Source organism: Erythrolamprus reginae, chromosome 3 (genome assembly GCF_031021105.1).
Source record: "Erythrolamprus reginae isolate rEryReg1 chromosome 3, rEryReg1.hap1, whole genome shotgun sequence".
In the NCBI taxonomy this organism is placed as follows: Eukaryota; Metazoa; Chordata; class Lepidosauria; order Squamata; family Dipsadidae; genus Erythrolamprus; species Erythrolamprus reginae.
In genome coordinates, this window is record NC_091952.1 from 47,919,316 (window position 1) to 47,936,797 (window position 17,482).

Consider the following 17,482-nt stretch of genomic DNA (forward strand, 5'->3'; position numbering starts at 1 on the left):
TTTTTGCTATTCAATATACCTGGGATTTCTTAGTAGCCACCACAGCCAATGTGTAAAGATGAGATATTCTAAAACATCTTTTGATGTTGCCAGACTTCACGTCATGACCATTGAACACAATTAATTAATTAATTAATTATTAGATTTGTATGCTGCCCCTCTCCGCAGACTCGGGGCGGCTAACAACAGTAAAAAGACAACGTAAACAAATCTAATATTAAAAAATCTAAAAACCCCAATTTAAGAGATCAGTCATATATACAGTCATACCATACAAAAATTTTATAAGCCATGGGGAAGGGAATATTTCAATTCCCCCATGCCTGACGACAGAGGTGGGTTTTTAAGAGCTTACAAAAGGCAAGGAGGGTGGGGGCAACTCTGATATCTGGGGGGAGTTGGTTCCATAGGGTCGGGGCCGCCACAGAGAAGGCTATTCCCCTGGGTCCCGCCAAACAACATTGTTTAGTCGATGGGACCCGGAGAAGGGCAACTCTGTGGGACCTAACTCGTCGCTGGGATTCGTGCAGCAGAAGGCGGTCCCGGAGATATTCTGGTCCAATGCCATGAAGGGCTTTATAGGTCATAACCAACACTTTGAATTGTGACCGGAAACTGATCGGCAACCAATGCAGACTGCGGAGTGTTGGAGTAACATGGGCATATTTAGGAAAGCCCATGATAGCTCTCGCAATTGGTGGATGTTTAGTTGTTAGGATTGAAGCTGAAAAACATTGAAAGTATACATGTATATACATAAAACCTATCTCTACATCTTTGTCATTCTCTTGACAACTTCAAGTTTAAATGTGATTTGATTTCATTATTCCAAATATTATCTCATCTTCATCTATCAGGAGCGAGGGCTTCCTGTGAGTTTCACCATTCTGCTAAGCAGAGCCAATGGAGCCAACAGTCATTCAGGAACCTATATTTCTCCATAGAAGATAAACAATTCTAACAAGATATCAGTTTTCACCCAAGACAAACAATTATATCAAGAACATGCCATCAAAAAAGCAAATGGAACCAAAAAAGTCTCCAATTTCTGAATATATTTTTTTAATAAGTTTCCTTTCTGAGGTACTCTACTATCTATGAAAGTGGAAATTGTAACACGGGCAACAGCGAAGACAAACTGGTTTACAAACGATGAATTTATGTCAAACACTGATTCTCCGCATTTAACGATTTATAAATAAGCCATAATTCTTTCACAGGAGAAACCCAATCAGTGCTTTGGGGTCTTACTTAACAGCACTGTTCATTTTAAAACCAATGGTCTGAATATCCAAGTCCAAAAACTGTATATTGTATATAGAAATGAGGCATTTTACAGATTTTAATCTATTAAAAATAGACCAAATAGACAATCTATTTGCAGTTGTCTGAAACTGGTGCAATTAGAACCCAGTGTCTTAAAAAAAAGTTTTCTAGTATCTAATTCAGTGAATCTAGAATGGGTCTCTTCCCCAATACTCATAGAATATAGCAGTGCTTTACTATCTGCTGTGGAGACAGCTTGTCTACTTGTCTTACTAATCCTGTGGTAATGAACATACACATCCAGCTTCAACCCACTGACATCACAGGAGCAGAGAACTTCTCCACACCCACAGAGGGATACAAAAATAAAACAGCTGTACCAGGCGTTTCATCCTATTTAGAGCTGTATTGTTTCTCAACATTTGTAAACAAGTTGTATTGTTAGACAAGATACCACTTGCATTGAGATGCACTGCAAGCAATTCCTCATGCAGTTTCAAATAAATGTAAGCGTGAAAAATAAATTTGCATTAAAAAGCACAGGTGCATGGTTGAAAAGTAATTTCTTCCATTCCTTTTCATGGTTCCTTCTCTCCAAAGACATCTCTCTTCACATTTTCTTTTCAAAAATATCTGCTGTGATTCATAGGCCGTTTATAGGAACTGACGTGGTGACGCAATACATTATTAATTTATACAATATATTTCCGATTGGAATGCATGTTCATGCTTGTGCAAAATCAGTCTTAAGTAACCTGTAATATGCTCCCATTTTTTTTTTTAAATGTACAGTATATGTCATCTTAGATGATTATTAGATTCACGCATTTATGAAGTATGTTCTCCCACGTGTATACTCAGAAACAAAGTAAGGTATTTATTTATAGCATCTTATTTATGAGTAGAACATTACCACATCTTTTCATAAAATACTTTTAATAGTAGCAAGAGACCCCCTTTGGTGTAGGAGTTAAGGCATCCGGATGGGAAACTGAGAGACTGTGAGTTCTAGCCATGCCTTAGGCATGAAAGCCGACAGAGGGACTTTGGGCCAAGGTTGTTATTGTGGGGGAAATAGGAGGAGAAAGGATATTAGATATATTTGTTGCCTTGAGTTATTTACCAAAATAATAAAGGATATAAATAAATAGTCACAATGTGTCATTTTAAAATAGCCATTGTAATACAGTACCTTGGTTGATGTGACAAATGGTAAAGCCTGACATATGACTTGCCACCATTCTCAGATGTTATTATTACTCTTTGTAAAGGTTATTAGTACCAATAAAATGGTATTAAATTGGTTCTGTCCTGTCAGCAATATCAATTTTACTAGTAGCTGGATTTGACCCATTGTTTTGCAATACCTTAACTCTGTCCTTAGGGAACACACACAGGCTGTGCAGTCAAAACAAAAGAAAGGAAGAAAAAAGAGAAAGAAACAGAAAGGAAGGAAGGAAGGAAGGAAGAAAAGAAGGAAGGAAGGAAAGAGAGAGAGAGAGAAACAGAAAGGAAGGAAGGAAGGAAGGAAAGAGAGAGAAAGAAACAGAAAGGAAGGAAGGATGGAAGGAAGAAAAGAAGAAAAGAAGGAAGGAAGGAAGGAAAGAAGGAAGGAAGGAAGAAAAGAAGGAAGGAAGGAAGGAAGGAAAGAGAGAGAGAAAGAAACAGAAAGGAAGGAAGGAAGAATAGAAGGAAGGAAGGAAGGAAAGAGAGAGAGAGAGAGAGAAAGAAACAGAAAGGAAGGAAGGATGGAAGGAAGGAAGAAAAGAAGGAAGGAAGGAAAGAGAGAGAGAGAGAGAAGAAAGAAAGAAAGAAAGAAAGAAAGGCCTGTCCAGTGAGGGAATGTATTTGGTGCAGCCCAATGAACTTTTGACAAAATATAACCCTACAAGTTATTTATATAAAAGTTTAGCAATAGCAAATCATTAATCAGACTAACTAACATTTTTATTTGCAAAAGTCAGAAATGCAAGTAAGAAACTAACAAGGATTTGTAGAAATGGCACCAATAAAGTTAGGAACTTTTAAGTTTTTTAACTCACCATTTTAATATTGCCAATAACTACATCATCAGGTTGAAACTGTACATGAAAATTGGGAAAGAGTCTCAGTGTAATGGTTAAGCAAAGAAATGCCCTGACTCTGCTTAATTTTCATTACAAGAAAAACAATGGCAAACAGGAACTTGGCACCACATTTACATGCTGTTGGTACATTTCCAAAATCTCTTAAGGATAAAAGGCCCTGGTAAATGCAGAACAAATTCCACTGCCTACAAAACTCCCCACTGCTTTAAGACCAAACACATACACAACAATTAAGTGGTTGATAGAGTAGCCCTGTAGCAGCATATACTTTCCTCCCATCCTCCCCCAAGCTTGGAATTTTACAAATCACTTTGCTAACTGGTACCCAGTTCAGAAATCTCCATATAAGAATCAGATTTTTACTTGCTCCACCAGCTGCATACTCAGCAAATTGGTACTCAGCATTAACCAGGCTAAATCCTCCCAACCTATAAGCCACACATAGTTTGTTAAACCTGCTACAGGAAATCTACCTTTAAGGAAGGGGAAAGCCTTACAGTATATGTAGCAGAATGTTGACGTAGTATATATTAGAAGAAAGCCACAGCTTTAACCATAAGAATTCTAAGGCCCTTTTAAAGTAGTTGCAATACTAGCAAGTTCTGACCATACCAAGTTTTAAAAACAAAAAGGTTCCTGCTAAGAGGAATACTTTCTGCATGATCTGGTCACATTATGTGCATAGTTAAGTGTTTTTTTTGTTTGTTTGTTTGCTTTTAAAATGTAAGATTCATTGCAAAGAAAATAAAATTTAATCAATATATAGTTTGATGGAAAACCTTTAAAAATAGAGCAATGACGACTTATTAAAGAAAGCTACATATTGAAGTTCTGGGATGAAAACTTCATAACAGCTGTACATATTTCAAATTATGCAATCCAGGTGATGCCTGGATGATAAAAAAAAAATCACACTTAACAATTGTTCCATTTTTTTTGGAATCTAACTTCAGCATCCATATCAGTAAAATATCCCTAATATAGAAGATTGTGCTAAAGAATGCAAAGGTTTTGCATGCTGTTTTCATTCCTCAGTCCTGTTCATGCTTGCAGCTGTCTCACAAGGCAGCAAAGAAACAGTCCACATCCTGAAATCTAAAAAAGGAAAATTCACAAAATTAGGACACGTTCACAAGACAGCCTGGCAATACATTTGTGCAATGCTACAGTTCACAATTCACCTTTCTCTGTTTCTTTCCTTTTAGTAAAGTCCACATTCCTTCAGATTGTTTTTAATTATGACATCTGTAACAGCATCAAACACAAACTGCACATTCTTGGTGTCGGTGGCACAGGTGAAATGAGTATAAATTTCCTTGGTGTCTTTTCTTCGGTTCAGGTCTTCAAACTGGCACTGAATGTAGGCAGCGGCTTCTTCATACGTATTAGAACCTAGGAAAAGGATACCGAACATAAGAGCAGCTCTAATGAATTGCATCAAAATCTTATCTAGTCCATCACCTTACTTCCTACAGTGTCCAGCTACTTTATTCTGGAAAGTAAGATGCATAAGGACTAACTCTGCTGCTGTTAGTTGGGGGAAAGATCAGAAGCAACGTGAGAAAATATTATTTTAACTGAAAGAGTAGTAGATGCTTGGAACAAACTTCCAGCAAACGTGGTTGGTAAATCCACAGTAACTGAATTTAAATATGCCTGGGATAAACATATATCCATCCATAAGATAAAATACTATGAGGTCTTTTTCTGCCGTCAATCTTCTATGTTATTTCCCAGAGCTGATATTCAGAGGAATCCACCATCATGATTAATGTGGAAGTCTTTCACCACTTTTATTGATTTCCCCTCCCCCACAATAACTCTTTTTCAGTGCTAAAACATCATTAAATGAACGGTTGTAAGTCAGGAACTATCTGTATTCTTACTTTTCTTTCTTTTTTCTTTTCCACATCTTTTACTCTTTCTATTCTTTCATCTTTTAATTTATATTGATTTTTATTCTTATAATGATCATCTTTAATGAAATTACTATAATACACGCACACATCTGTTATGACACATCTGTTCTGTCTTAAGAAAAATCTTACCTGGATACTCCGGATAGCAAATTGTTAGTGGACTCCTCCGTATCTTTTCTTCAAACAAATCCTTCTTGTTCAGGAAAAGAATGATCGATGTATCAGTGAACCACTTGTTGTTACAAATGCTGTCAAAGAGTTTCATGCTCTCATGCATGCGATTCTGAATTAAAAAAAAAACACCACTAATGAAAGACAGCATTGACACTTCATATAATTACAACTTCAACCAAATTACTAGTGGAAATGTTGTCAAAAAATAATCCCAACATTAAAAGTACAACCATCCCTTCAACCATCATGTTTTTAATAGGAAAGTGTTTTTAATAGGAAACTGAACACAAGAACAAGGGGACACAATCTGAAGTTAGTTGGGGGAAAGATCAAAAGCAACGTGAGAAAATATTATTTCACTGAAAGAGTAGTAGATCCTTGGAACAAACTTCCAGCAGACGTGGTTGGTAAATCCACAGTAACTGAATTTAAACATGCCTGGGGTAAACATATATCCATCGTAAGATAAAATACAGGAAATAGTATAAGGGCAGACTAGATGGACCATGAGGTCTTTTTCTGCCGTCAGTCTTCTATGTTTCTATCATTTTTGCAAATGATACAAAAACCTCTGGAATATCACATTTTTGGCAGTTTTCTTCAGAAACCATTTTCCCCATTTCAAATCATGTGTGCAAATTTAAATGTTCACACTCAATTATAAAGAGGAGGCAATTTTACTCTCCATAACCTCCCAATTTCTAATACGCACAAATTGTGAGAATGCAGACAAGAAAAGCTTACCCCTAATCTCTACTGAAATGTTACTATTTGTAATGTTCAAGGAATAATAATAGTAAAACATTTGATTAAACTATATTATGCAAAGTTTAAGGTGAATGTCTGTCGCAGTCCACATTATTTAGAATGTTAAAACCACAGCAACATACCATTTCTTCATCCTCAGCAAGGACAAGGTCATAATCGCTGAGAGCTACACAGAATATAATTGCTGTTACTCCTTCAAAGCAATGGATCCATTTCTTACGTTCTGAACGCTGACCACCAACGTCAAACATCCTGGCAGAAAAATAAGGACTTGAAGATTCATTTTAGCAAAACGAAAACTAAATCCATCTGTTTAGTTATCACACAGATACACATGCACAACAAGGGATTCTTTAATAAGCTGTAAATGACTTTGCCAGCCCTGAGATCTAGATGCTAAAGTTCATTAAAATATCCACCGCTGTAATATTATTTTACAGCTTTTAATAACTTCTGTCTGAATCTGTTTGTATGCATTACTTGTAAGCATTACTTGTAAGCATTGCTTATTTTGATGCTATTTTTGCTGTGTTTATACTTTGTGGTATACTATCCAGAGTTATATGTTTGGGGCACCTAGCAAAAAAGAAACAACAACCCCAAGGCTGAGATTTATCATCAAATGATGAATCAGTATTTTTTTTTAAAGTGCTATAAAGGGAGGGAGCTATGATATAAAAATAGGATGAAGGAAATAACATAATTATGTCATTCTAAAAAGCTCTGATACAAACCGTACCCCTTTAGGCCCTTTTTGCTCTAGGCTCAGGCTTTTGTAATATGTGTTGGGGGCAGAACCAGCAAACAGCTAGTAGCAAAAAAACAATACTGACTTGCATTTCTTTACCATTTGACATTGCAGAGCTGGACACTGTGAAATAACTAGGAAAAAAACCACACAGGGGGCTTTCACCTGAGATAGATTATGCCAAAAGAAATTGCCCCTCATTAGAAAAAGAGAAAAAATATATAACCTAAGGGCGTTGGTATTTTTTCAGTGGAACAGGCTGAAGAGATTACGCAGTACACACATTATGCTGTATTTATGTTGTTTTCAGTTCCTTTATTACATTAACTCTGTCTCGTTCAAGATTATTATCTCATTATACACAAGGGGTACACAAGGGTAGCAGAGGCTCAGCCAACAGTGATTTTTCCACCACTGACTTATGTACAGGGAGTCCTTGACTTACGATCACAGCTGGCACCACTGCGGAGTGATGCAGTTGTTAACTCAGCCAAGCCCATTTTTACCATCTTTTTTTTTGCCACTGTTGTTAAGTGAAGCGTGCAGTTATTAAGTGAACCCAGCTTCTCCCATTGACTTTGCTTGTCCGAAGCCCCCCTGGGAATGTCGTCAATGGAACTGAGACACTGGAACCATTGTAAATAGTGCCAGTAGCCAAGCAACCAAATTTGGATGACATAACTGTAGGGATGTTGCAATGGTCATGTGACGATAAGTCACTTTTTTCAGTGCTGCCATAATTCAAACAGTCGTTAAAGAAATGGTTATAAGCCAAGGACTTCCTATACAATTTCCAATAGCCCAAAAGCTATCTTTCCCAAACGTAATTTCTTTCGGTTTACTTAGACTTTATTACAGCTTTAAAATTATAATCAGTAAGGTAAATGTAGTGAATGATGGAGAACTCTTTCAATATAACTTTAAGCTGGCATGAAAAGATGATGGTGGGAAAGGTCTAACTAAATAACACTAACAAGTGAGTGTGCCTTACAGTTTCATTATTTGATTCATAGACTACATATAACACTTTAGAGCGCCATGAAACTGTGCAAGCAAAGGTTTCTATTCCCATCATGAAGCATGATGGCATTGTGCACCAGGAATAATCTGAATTTCTGGCTGTTCTCATTCATTCTGCATTTTGCTGTTGTTTACAAATCAGATACAGTAGTAGCAGAGCCAAGATGTTTGAAAGTATACGAAAAGAGAACAACACAAGTCCTATAGGGATCAATCAGGAGACGAGGTGGCAAACTACATGGAGGTAAATGGTTAATATGTCATCCAGTCATGACATAATTAGGTATATCACAGTGGAAAATAACACAGCCCCATTCTACATCAAGCGCTATTAATGATAAGCATTTAAACAATTATGCATGCTCCTTGCCAATGTTCTGTACTATTGACTGGTTAATGCTATGTCTGTTGTTTTGCTGAGAAAGCCATGCATTGTTCAGAGAGCCATGTTAATTTCAACTCCCACTGCAACACCAGAAAATAAAGGCATGGCAAATTATAAAGTCTCTATGTGGGGCTTTTATATTTTACACTTCCAATCAACAATATAAAACAGAAGCTGGTATACCATTAGTATACATGCTCCTGTAAAGCAAGGATTCGGTACCTGTGTTTGTGATCCCAACATAAAAGCAGCTGAAAGGAATGAAACAATGAAAATAAAAAAGTGGACTGTATCAAGAATCACTAGCAAAAGAATCGGAAAGACACTACATCATGTGAGCCAAAGTCAAAAACTGTACCAGAAGTGAAGAGTGCTAAGTTTTACATCAAGAAATTGTGATTTAAGAGTATACACAACATGGCAGCCTGCAGCTCTTAATGCCACTTACTTGAAGTACAAGTCCTTGAAGGTGAAATGCGTTTCTACAATGCCTGTTGTTTTCACTCTGGTTCGTAGAACATCTTGCTGGGTTGGAATATAGCTCTGCTGGGATATTCTGTCCAAATCATTTAGGTAGCTAAAGAAGAATGGGAATAAGGAGGGGACCAAAAAAAGGAAGAAAATATTCAGGAACATTTTGCAAACTGATCCTCTAATTGAGTACTGAAATTGTAGCTGGTGCAATACAGAATACGTTCTTCAATTCTATGTTAAGCTATAGCTTAGTTCAAATGGTCTAGAATCAATGGTCATATTTTAGGTTCTTACTGAGAACTGCTTTATAAATCGGGAGTCCAATACTTCCAATACTTCACCCAATAAAACCCTACTGAAGATGATAGCTAGTTTGATAATGAAATGTCCAGGAGCTAAACAGCAAGCTTGGAGAACAGATAATAATAATAATAATAATAATAATAATAATAATAATAATAATAATAATAATAATAATTATTATTATTATTATTATTATTATTATTATTATTATTATTATTATTATTATTATTTATTAGATTTGTATGCTGCCCCTCTCCAAAGACTGCCAAAAACCTACAATCTAAGCTACGAATATTCTCAACAATTTCTAATCCAATATTTCCCAGATGCCATACTATAGTTCTCTATTTTTAAAGAAATTAGGGTCTAGTACTCCTTGTATCAATTTTATTATTATTTAGATCAGAGAGAATCAGTTAGCTCTAGCTGTTGTTGGATTCCAACTCTCATTACTCCAAGCAACATGGGCAATGGGAGTTGTAGTGTAACAGGATTTCTATGCCTGTTGGTTGCCTATTTATAAGTTAAATACAAAAAAAAAATCTTTCTACTTTTTAAAACAGGTACATTAACGGTAACGTGAGAAAATATTATTTTACTGAAAGAGTAGTAGATGCTTGGAACAAACTTCCAGTAGATGTGGTTGGTAAATCCACAGTAACTGAATTTAAACATGCCTGGGATAAACATATATCCATCCTAAGATAAAATACAGGAAATAGTATAAGGGCAGACTAGATGGACCATGAGGTCTTTTTCTGCCGTCAATCTTCTATGTTTCTATGTTTCTACATTCATGACGCCATACAAAAAACAATTATAGTACAGTGGTACCTCGAGATACGAGTTTAATTCGTTCCGGACCTGGGCTCTTAAGTCGAGCAGCTCTTATCTCGAACGACTTTTCCCCATAGGAATTAATGTAAATAATTTTAATTGGTTCCAGCCCTCAAAAAACTCATAAAGTTAGTCTAAATTATGCAGAAAGACATGTTTTTAATGAAGAAATGTACATGTACATATAAATGAATAATGAAGTTTCTTTCACTTAACTTGTAAACTTTCTTAAACTTTTAAATTTACATATGTTCAACTTCTCTGCCACCCAATCCTGTAGGACAGAGGTCCCCAACCCTTTTTGCACCAGGGACCGGCTTTAAGCGATCAAGAGAGGAATGGGTGAATGAATGGACGGAGGGTGGGAAGGAAGGAAGGAAAGAGGGAAGGGACAGGAACAGAGGAAGGAAGCAAGGAAACTTATGAAAGGGGAGAGTAAGAGAGGAATGAGTGAAGGGAGGGAGGGAGGGAAGAAGGTGGGAAGGAGAAAGAAAAGAAGAAATAGAGGAAGGGAAGGTAAAAGAGAGAAAGAAAAAGAGCAAGAAAGAAAGCTGCAAGCACCCCCCCCCGAGCCCCCCAGGCCGGCTGCAACCTTTTAAAACACGCGCGCCGCTTCGCAGCTGTCTCCTGAAGCCGAACGCGGAAGTTAGCGTTTGACTTCAGGAGACAGCTCCTTGGCGCTTGTACCTCGAATTTGGGCTTGTAAGTAGAACAAAAATATCTCTCCCCTCCCAGCTCTTATCTCGAGTTGCTCTTAAGTAGAGCAGCTCTTATGTCGGGGTTCCACTGTAGTATACTTTTTCCTGTTGTTTAACTGTCCCCATATTAACTTACAAAAAGAGCCACTCCAATGTTCAGTGGGAAAGTCTTTGTTGTAACAAACAGTACATAAGAATAGTATTCTTTTCTATCTAAATGTTCAGTATGTTCCTCTATATTGTTGATATGCTTCCAGTTTACCCTTGTGATGTTTTTTCAGTTTTTTCCTACTTTCTCTTCTGGTTCTATTTTTCTTAAATTCGTACATATGAGATGGTGAATCTTTATTCATTTATCCACAAATAGATACAAGTTATATAAGAAATGTAGTGCAGAAAGAATGGACTGTTACTTTTATCTGAGCGAGCAAAGGGAAGAAGGAACAGGCACAAACTGAAAATGCAATCCTGCCAATCTCCTACTATTAACACTATACACAGCTTGAATTAAGTACCACTGCCTGAGTTGAGTTGATGAAAGACATTTGAGAGAAATCAAGAGTTGGGTGCAATGCAGTGTTTAACAACACAAAAGATGAAAAAAAAATCCTTTCTTAAAACCTCACAAAACCACAATTTATTTAGGAAGTTTTAAGAAGTCTCGAACATGACCCAAATCATAGCCAGTATTACAGTTATATTCCTAACTTTTAGGATTGTATTTGACATATGAATTTCTTAGAAAATGTAAAATAAAAACAGTGTAAATATCAGATATATGAGCATTGGGTAGTAATATAAGGATCATTTACAAAGACTCCAAAGTTTACAGATCATTCCAAAGATGCCTTAAATAATGAACAGATCTCTGCCTGACCAGAGATCATAGATCTTCAATTGTTAAAATTCAATGGATTTGCTTAATAACCAAGTGATTTGCTTGATGATCACCGCAAACAAATGATGACCCACTTGGTGACTTGTATTAATAAAATCTAAGTCAATAATATCAGTGTAATTATTGGTTTCATTCATGACGGAAGTTGTACATTATAATTGATTACTACGGTCCTGCAAAGTTTGGAAATCTTTATGTTAAACTTTCAATTTGCAATCTTAAACTACTGAAGTTTGCAAATGATACAACAGTGACTGGTCTTATTCGAGACAACCATGAAACCGCATGAAGATGGGAGGTTGAATAACTAGCCTCGTGGAGCGACTGGAACAATCTGGAATTGAAAACACTAAAAACCATAGAAATGGTTATAGACTTTAGGAGAAACCATCTTACAATATTAGACAACACAGTATCAACAGTAGAGACCTTCAAATTTCTAGGTTCTATCCTATCTCAAGATCTAAAATGGTCACCTAACATAAAAAACATCATCAAAAAAGTACAACAAATATTGTTCTTTCTGCACCAGATCAGGAAGCTCAAACTGCCCAAGGAGCTGCTGATACAGTTCTACAGAGGAATTACAGAGGAATTACTGAGTCTGTATCTGCATCTCTATAACTGTCTGGTTTGGTTCTGCAACCCAACAAGACCGATACAGACTTTACTGACCCCTCGCATCCTGGACATAAACTGTTTCAACTCCTACCCTCAAAAGAACACTATAGAGCATTGCACACCAAGACAACTAGACATCAGAACAGTTTTTTTCCTGAACGCCGAACAAATAATTCCCTTACCACTGTCAAAATATTCACTAAGGCTACATTACTATTCGTCTTCTCATTGTTCCTATCACCCATCTCCTCCCACTTATAACTGTTTGACAGTAACTTGTCCACATGTCACAGAAGAGCCAACTTTGCCCACCCCTGGCCTAGATCAACTTCAGCAACTTCAAAAAGGAATACTGTACAGCATTGTGAAACTCAAAAGATTCCTAATGATCCTAATCAGTTCCATACCACTTCATAGGAGTTCTCTCTTCTAACTAAATGAATGAATAAATAAATGAATAAATAAAAGAGGTAGCGATACTGCAGGATTATAGTTAGATACAAATAGAAGATCTTTTAAGCTTGATGGATTCCTCCTTTCTTCCAGCCCTTTCCCTCCATCAAAAGGATCCCTTGGAAATTAAAGAGGGAGGGGGAATGTTTTCATCCACTGGGGGAGGGAATTTTGGGCAGTTCACAATAATCTTTAACCACCAACTATGTTAGCTTGGTTCATTTTTTAACATAGCTTCTTATTCTTGTTCTATTTTTATCAGAGGTGGGGTTTAACTTACCTCACTGCTGGTTCGCTTCCCCCTCGCCTCGTGGGTGTATGCGCATTGCACACGCATGCACGGTAGCAAAAAAATCCCCCCCTCCTCCCAAAAGCCAAAAAGAAAATGGCAGCTACATGCACAGTGCGGGAAATTTAGCTTCTGTGCATGTGCAGAAGGGGAAAAAAAACCAGAACACCCCCCCCCAAAAAAGATGGCGGTATCCACAGACTGGCACTGACTGAATCAGTTCCATGATGTCATCGTGACATCACCGGGTTTGGGTGAGCCATTCCGAACCGGAAGGAACCCAACTCTGATTTTTATGAATTTTAAACCGTTGCTTAGAAATGCTTCTCCAATGACAAAATAATTAAAATTGCCTTCGGGTATCTTAGCAATACAATTATCATGGCGTAAACATAAACACTTCTCCTATGTAAACATGGTACCTTACTGTGGATTTCCCCCATTTCGGTCAAGACAATAGGATGATGGGCAGTATGGAAGATGACAAGTTTAGCATGAGGAAGAGGGAAGAATGAGTATCACTTTGTTCTCTTGTGCATTTCAGTTCCAACAGAAAGATTCCAAAATTGCAATTAAAGAGCAGATTTCCCAATGTCCTTTATAGCAGACGTTAAGAGTGAATGTTGTTAGACTTGACCGTTCAGCCCCTTCATGTGACCCACAGAACTTGCTTTGGTCAACTAAACACAATCCAGAGGATCTTCAAAGCCAAGCCTCCATCCACTCCATTTATTAAACCATTTTCCTCAAATGCATTTTTATATCCTCACATAGAGAGATTTCCCATAGCCTGTCGAGAAATACCACAACAATTCTTTAGAGGTATTCCTTCATGTCATGGTAATTCTGCAAAATAAATAGTAGTTTTCAGATTATAAAAAAATATTTGTAATATATTAAGAGCATGAGGCGATGAATTCAGCTACTTAAAATCGATTAGAAGGTGTTCTTACTAGGATGCGGAATCATTAAGCTGGTATTCTCTTGATCTGGTGAAACATGCTTGAACTCCAGGATCTCGCCATAGCCGTTTAATCACTCCTGCTAACTCAGGAGTCATAACTCCTTCCTCTGCACTTCCAGCCAGTACAAACAACTGGCGGGCATCATCCTGCAAAAGAAAACAGCTTAAATGCTGATATTCAATGGCATAATACGTTGCGGAACTACCAGCATCAGAAGGACTTTTTAGGAAAAATATAAAATTATTGGAAATATTACCTACTATCTAACAAAAATGATTTTTATTTCTTTCCCTTTACAGTGTTCCCTCGATTTTCACGGGGGATGCGTTCCGAGACCGCCCGCGAAAGTCGAATTTCCACGAAGTAGAGATGCGGAAGTAAATACACTATTTTTGGCTATGAGCAGTGTCACAAGCCTTCCCTTAACACTTTAAACCCCTAAATTACAATTTCCCATTCCCTTAGCAACCATTTAGATTATTACTCACCATGTTTATTTATTAAAGTTTATTTTAAAAAATGTTTTTTAAAGGCAGACTAAAGTTTGGCAATGACATATGACGTCATCGGGCGGGAAAAACCGTGGTATAGAGGAAAAAACCACGAAGTATTTTTTAATTAATATTTTTGAAAAACCGTGGTATAGACGTTTCGCGAAGTTCGAACCCGCGAAAATCGAGGGAACACTGTATTTATTTCCCTTATTCTCGTAAAACTTCCCATGGGAATAACCAAGCAATACTGGAGAACTCACTATTCGAGGCATAAATTTTATATAACAGGATTTGAACCACCAAGAAAAATGGTTTAACTGGACAGGGGTCCCCAAACTTGGCAACTTTAAGACTTGTGGACTTCGTTGAATTCTGGGAGTTGAAGTCCACAAGTCTTAAAGTGGCCAAGTTTGAAGATCTCTGAACTATAGTTTTATCCAACTCCTGGCAAGCAATGTCATTCAAGTTACTAGTAAGAACAAAATTGTCACAACGTATCAGTGTCGTAAAACCTCAAAAAGAAAACCTGACTTTTACGAAAACTGATTCAATATTTCTGGAGTGTGTTTTCTTGCCAATGTGCAGAAAGGCAAATTGCCAGAAATTATATAACTAATATTATAAGTAGCTTATATAACATAGTAATATATGGACAATTAAAACAGTAGATTAAGAAACACAACAGAATACATTAAAAAGTTAATTTAAAATATGCAAAGAAATTAAAAATTTACCTAACACCTACAAGAAAGTAGGTATTAAGTTTCCAAGCATAAAACATTCATTACATGGGGACAATAATGAAAAGGTCTTATTTCCTTTCAACACTTGTCAAAAATTTCATGGTGCATAATCACATTGTACAATATCCTCATTTCTCCCAAGAAAATTATAATAACTGCAACTAAATTTTCCAAGCATATTATCCTCAATTTCTGTGTGTCAAGTGCCTGCCAAAACTGGGGTGGATTTTTTTTGGTTTTTATCTATACTCACAGCTCTGGCAACTTCTCCAAAGTCAATCTTTAGTCTTCCCATTGCTCTTATTATTGCAATGATCGATTGAATTGTATTGCTGTAGACAACTACTTTATACTGCTTGCATTCTTCCTCTGAGTAGCCATCCTCATGAATGATTCTACAGAAAGACAGGGAAGTAAGCATGGAGTACAGATAGTCCTTGACTTATGACTTGACATTTAATAAATGTTAAAAGTTATGATGTACCCAAAACAATCTACTTATCACAATTCTCAAAGTAATGACCATCCCTGTAGTCATTTGATTTGCATTTTGGATGCTTGGCAATTGGATAAATTGGATTTAGACTTATGATCCTGTGATTGATTGATTGATTGATTGATTGATTGAATCTGTCTGTCTGTCTGTCTGTCTATCTTATATGCCACTCACCTCTTGATGTTGAGGTGGCAGTGAGTGGCTTAAAACATGATAAAGCATGTAAATAAGAACAATTATAACATATAAAAACCAGAGGAAGCAATGATTCACTTACCATCACTTGATTTGCTTAATTACTATGGTGACTTGCAATGGCCATTATAAAAACAGGCACTGAATTGAATCCAATCATGAAGTGACTCAATTTATGGCCACAATGGCTTACAACTAAAACTCCAGATTCAATTGTGGTTCTAAGCTGAAGACTATCTCTAGGAAACGTCCATTTCGCCATGAATTCGCCATGAAAGTGATTATGACAGTCATTTTTGAAGATCTTAATCTACATCTCATGGGATAGCCATATGGCATGTGTTTTTGACCATGCAGTTTCAACTACCCTTACTAGCATGCTGCCTAGAAATGACAACAAGAATACCAGGTTGGAGAAGATTGTTATATGGATATGTAAGAGGAAATAACCTGTTGCAGTATAGCATAAAAATGTTAGAATAGGATTATATCATATTATATATATCTGGACCTATAGCATAAAAATGCTCTGCTTACGCTGATTCTATTATAAGCCAGGATAGGATGGTACTAACTTGCCTAGTCTGTATTCCTGGTAAATTACAACAGGGAAACAAAAGGGCTCAATAAACATCTCACTGATAAACAAGTTTACATCACTCCAGACAGGACGTTATACGATCAAAGGGGGAGATTTACATTGCCTGAAGCAAACACAGGACGAGAGGGTGATTAAGGAGATTGGTTGTGATAAGGCAGAAGGCTTCAGAGAAATTAGGTGTGAGAAACATTTACTCAAAGGAAAAGTTTCTAGGAAATTGGTTTGTGGGAAAGGAAGAACTCAAAGATATGTCATGTTTGAAGTTATGCTATTGGATGTTTGTGTATCACTTGACATGTACGTGTAATTATCCCCATTTTGCTCATGCTCCCAAATAAAAAGAAGTACACAACTCTATACTGTGTCACTTCACCCAGAGAGAGAATGTGTCCAAGTCTTCTTTCTAGGATTCGCGTTCGTGAGTGATCCCACACGGCTGGGTTGCTCTTAGCCCCTCTGAAGACATCGTCTTCATCAGGGACTTTAACAGCATCCACAATAACCCTCTAGATCTCTCATAGGCTTCTTGGAGCATGGTCAAATAAAATAATGACATTTAAACCTTTGCATTACATGGTAGAGTATGAGGGACTGTCTATCTACTATAGTATCTGCCCAGCCCATTTGATCAAAGGCTTAGCGCAATTCAAGTTCTTTTGATATAATACCATTTATCAGGACCCCTGAAATATATCTTCTCTATAGCATCTGACCTCCATCCCCACCCCCAATTATTACACTCTTGTATTTTGAAAGGTCTTGAAGATCTGGCTTTTCACACAAGCCTTTGGTGAGGATAAGCCCACTTAGGTTGTGTGGATCTGTTTCTTTTTCATTTCTGTCCCGCTCTAGTTATATTTGCAATATTTTCTCCTTTATTATTGTCTGTTCTTATGCTTCTTTTCCTTCCTTCTTTCCTTCCGTCCCTCCCTCCCTCTCTCCGCCTGTGAACAGCACAAAATCATTGGGAGTCCGATATATAAGTCTTACAAATAAATGCAATACATTTTTTTAATTAGAATTTTAAAGACTGTTTTTTAAATGTATT

General features: G+C 36.9%; 2 protein-coding genes across 5 annotated transcripts in view; one reads left to right on the forward strand and one right to left on the reverse strand.

The window, feature by feature from the left end:
* Window positions 1–3,091, forward strand: part of GNAT2 (G protein subunit alpha transducin 2) — a 60,131-nt gene extending 57,040 nt beyond the window's left edge. For all 4 annotated transcript variants that reach the window (XM_070745123.1, XM_070745120.1, XM_070745122.1 and 1 more), the window contains one exon: window positions 858–3,091. The gene's annotated coding sequence lies outside the window, so the exon portion shown is untranslated. The remainder of the gene's footprint in view (window positions 1–857) is intronic.
* Window positions 3,092–3,288: 197 nt separating this feature from the next.
* The window catches only part of GNAI3 (G protein subunit alpha i3), a 41,163-nt gene continuing 26,969 nt past the window's right edge, over window positions 3,289–17,482 (reverse strand). Inside the window, exons 3-9 of the mRNA XM_070745124.1 lie at window positions 15,396–15,537; window positions 13,894–14,051; window positions 8,816–8,944; window positions 6,337–6,466; window positions 5,402–5,555; window positions 4,535–4,745; window positions 3,289–4,448 (exon numbers count right to left, since the gene is read on the reverse strand). Of these exons, the coding sequence (XP_070601225.1) occupies window positions 4,555–4,745; window positions 5,402–5,555; window positions 6,337–6,466; window positions 8,816–8,944; window positions 13,894–14,051; window positions 15,396–15,537 (904 nt within the window). The 3' untranslated portion in view covers window positions 3,289–4,448; window positions 4,535–4,554. The remainder of the gene's footprint in view (window positions 4,449–4,534; window positions 4,746–5,401; window positions 5,556–6,336; window positions 6,467–8,815; window positions 8,945–13,893; window positions 14,052–15,395; window positions 15,538–17,482) is intronic.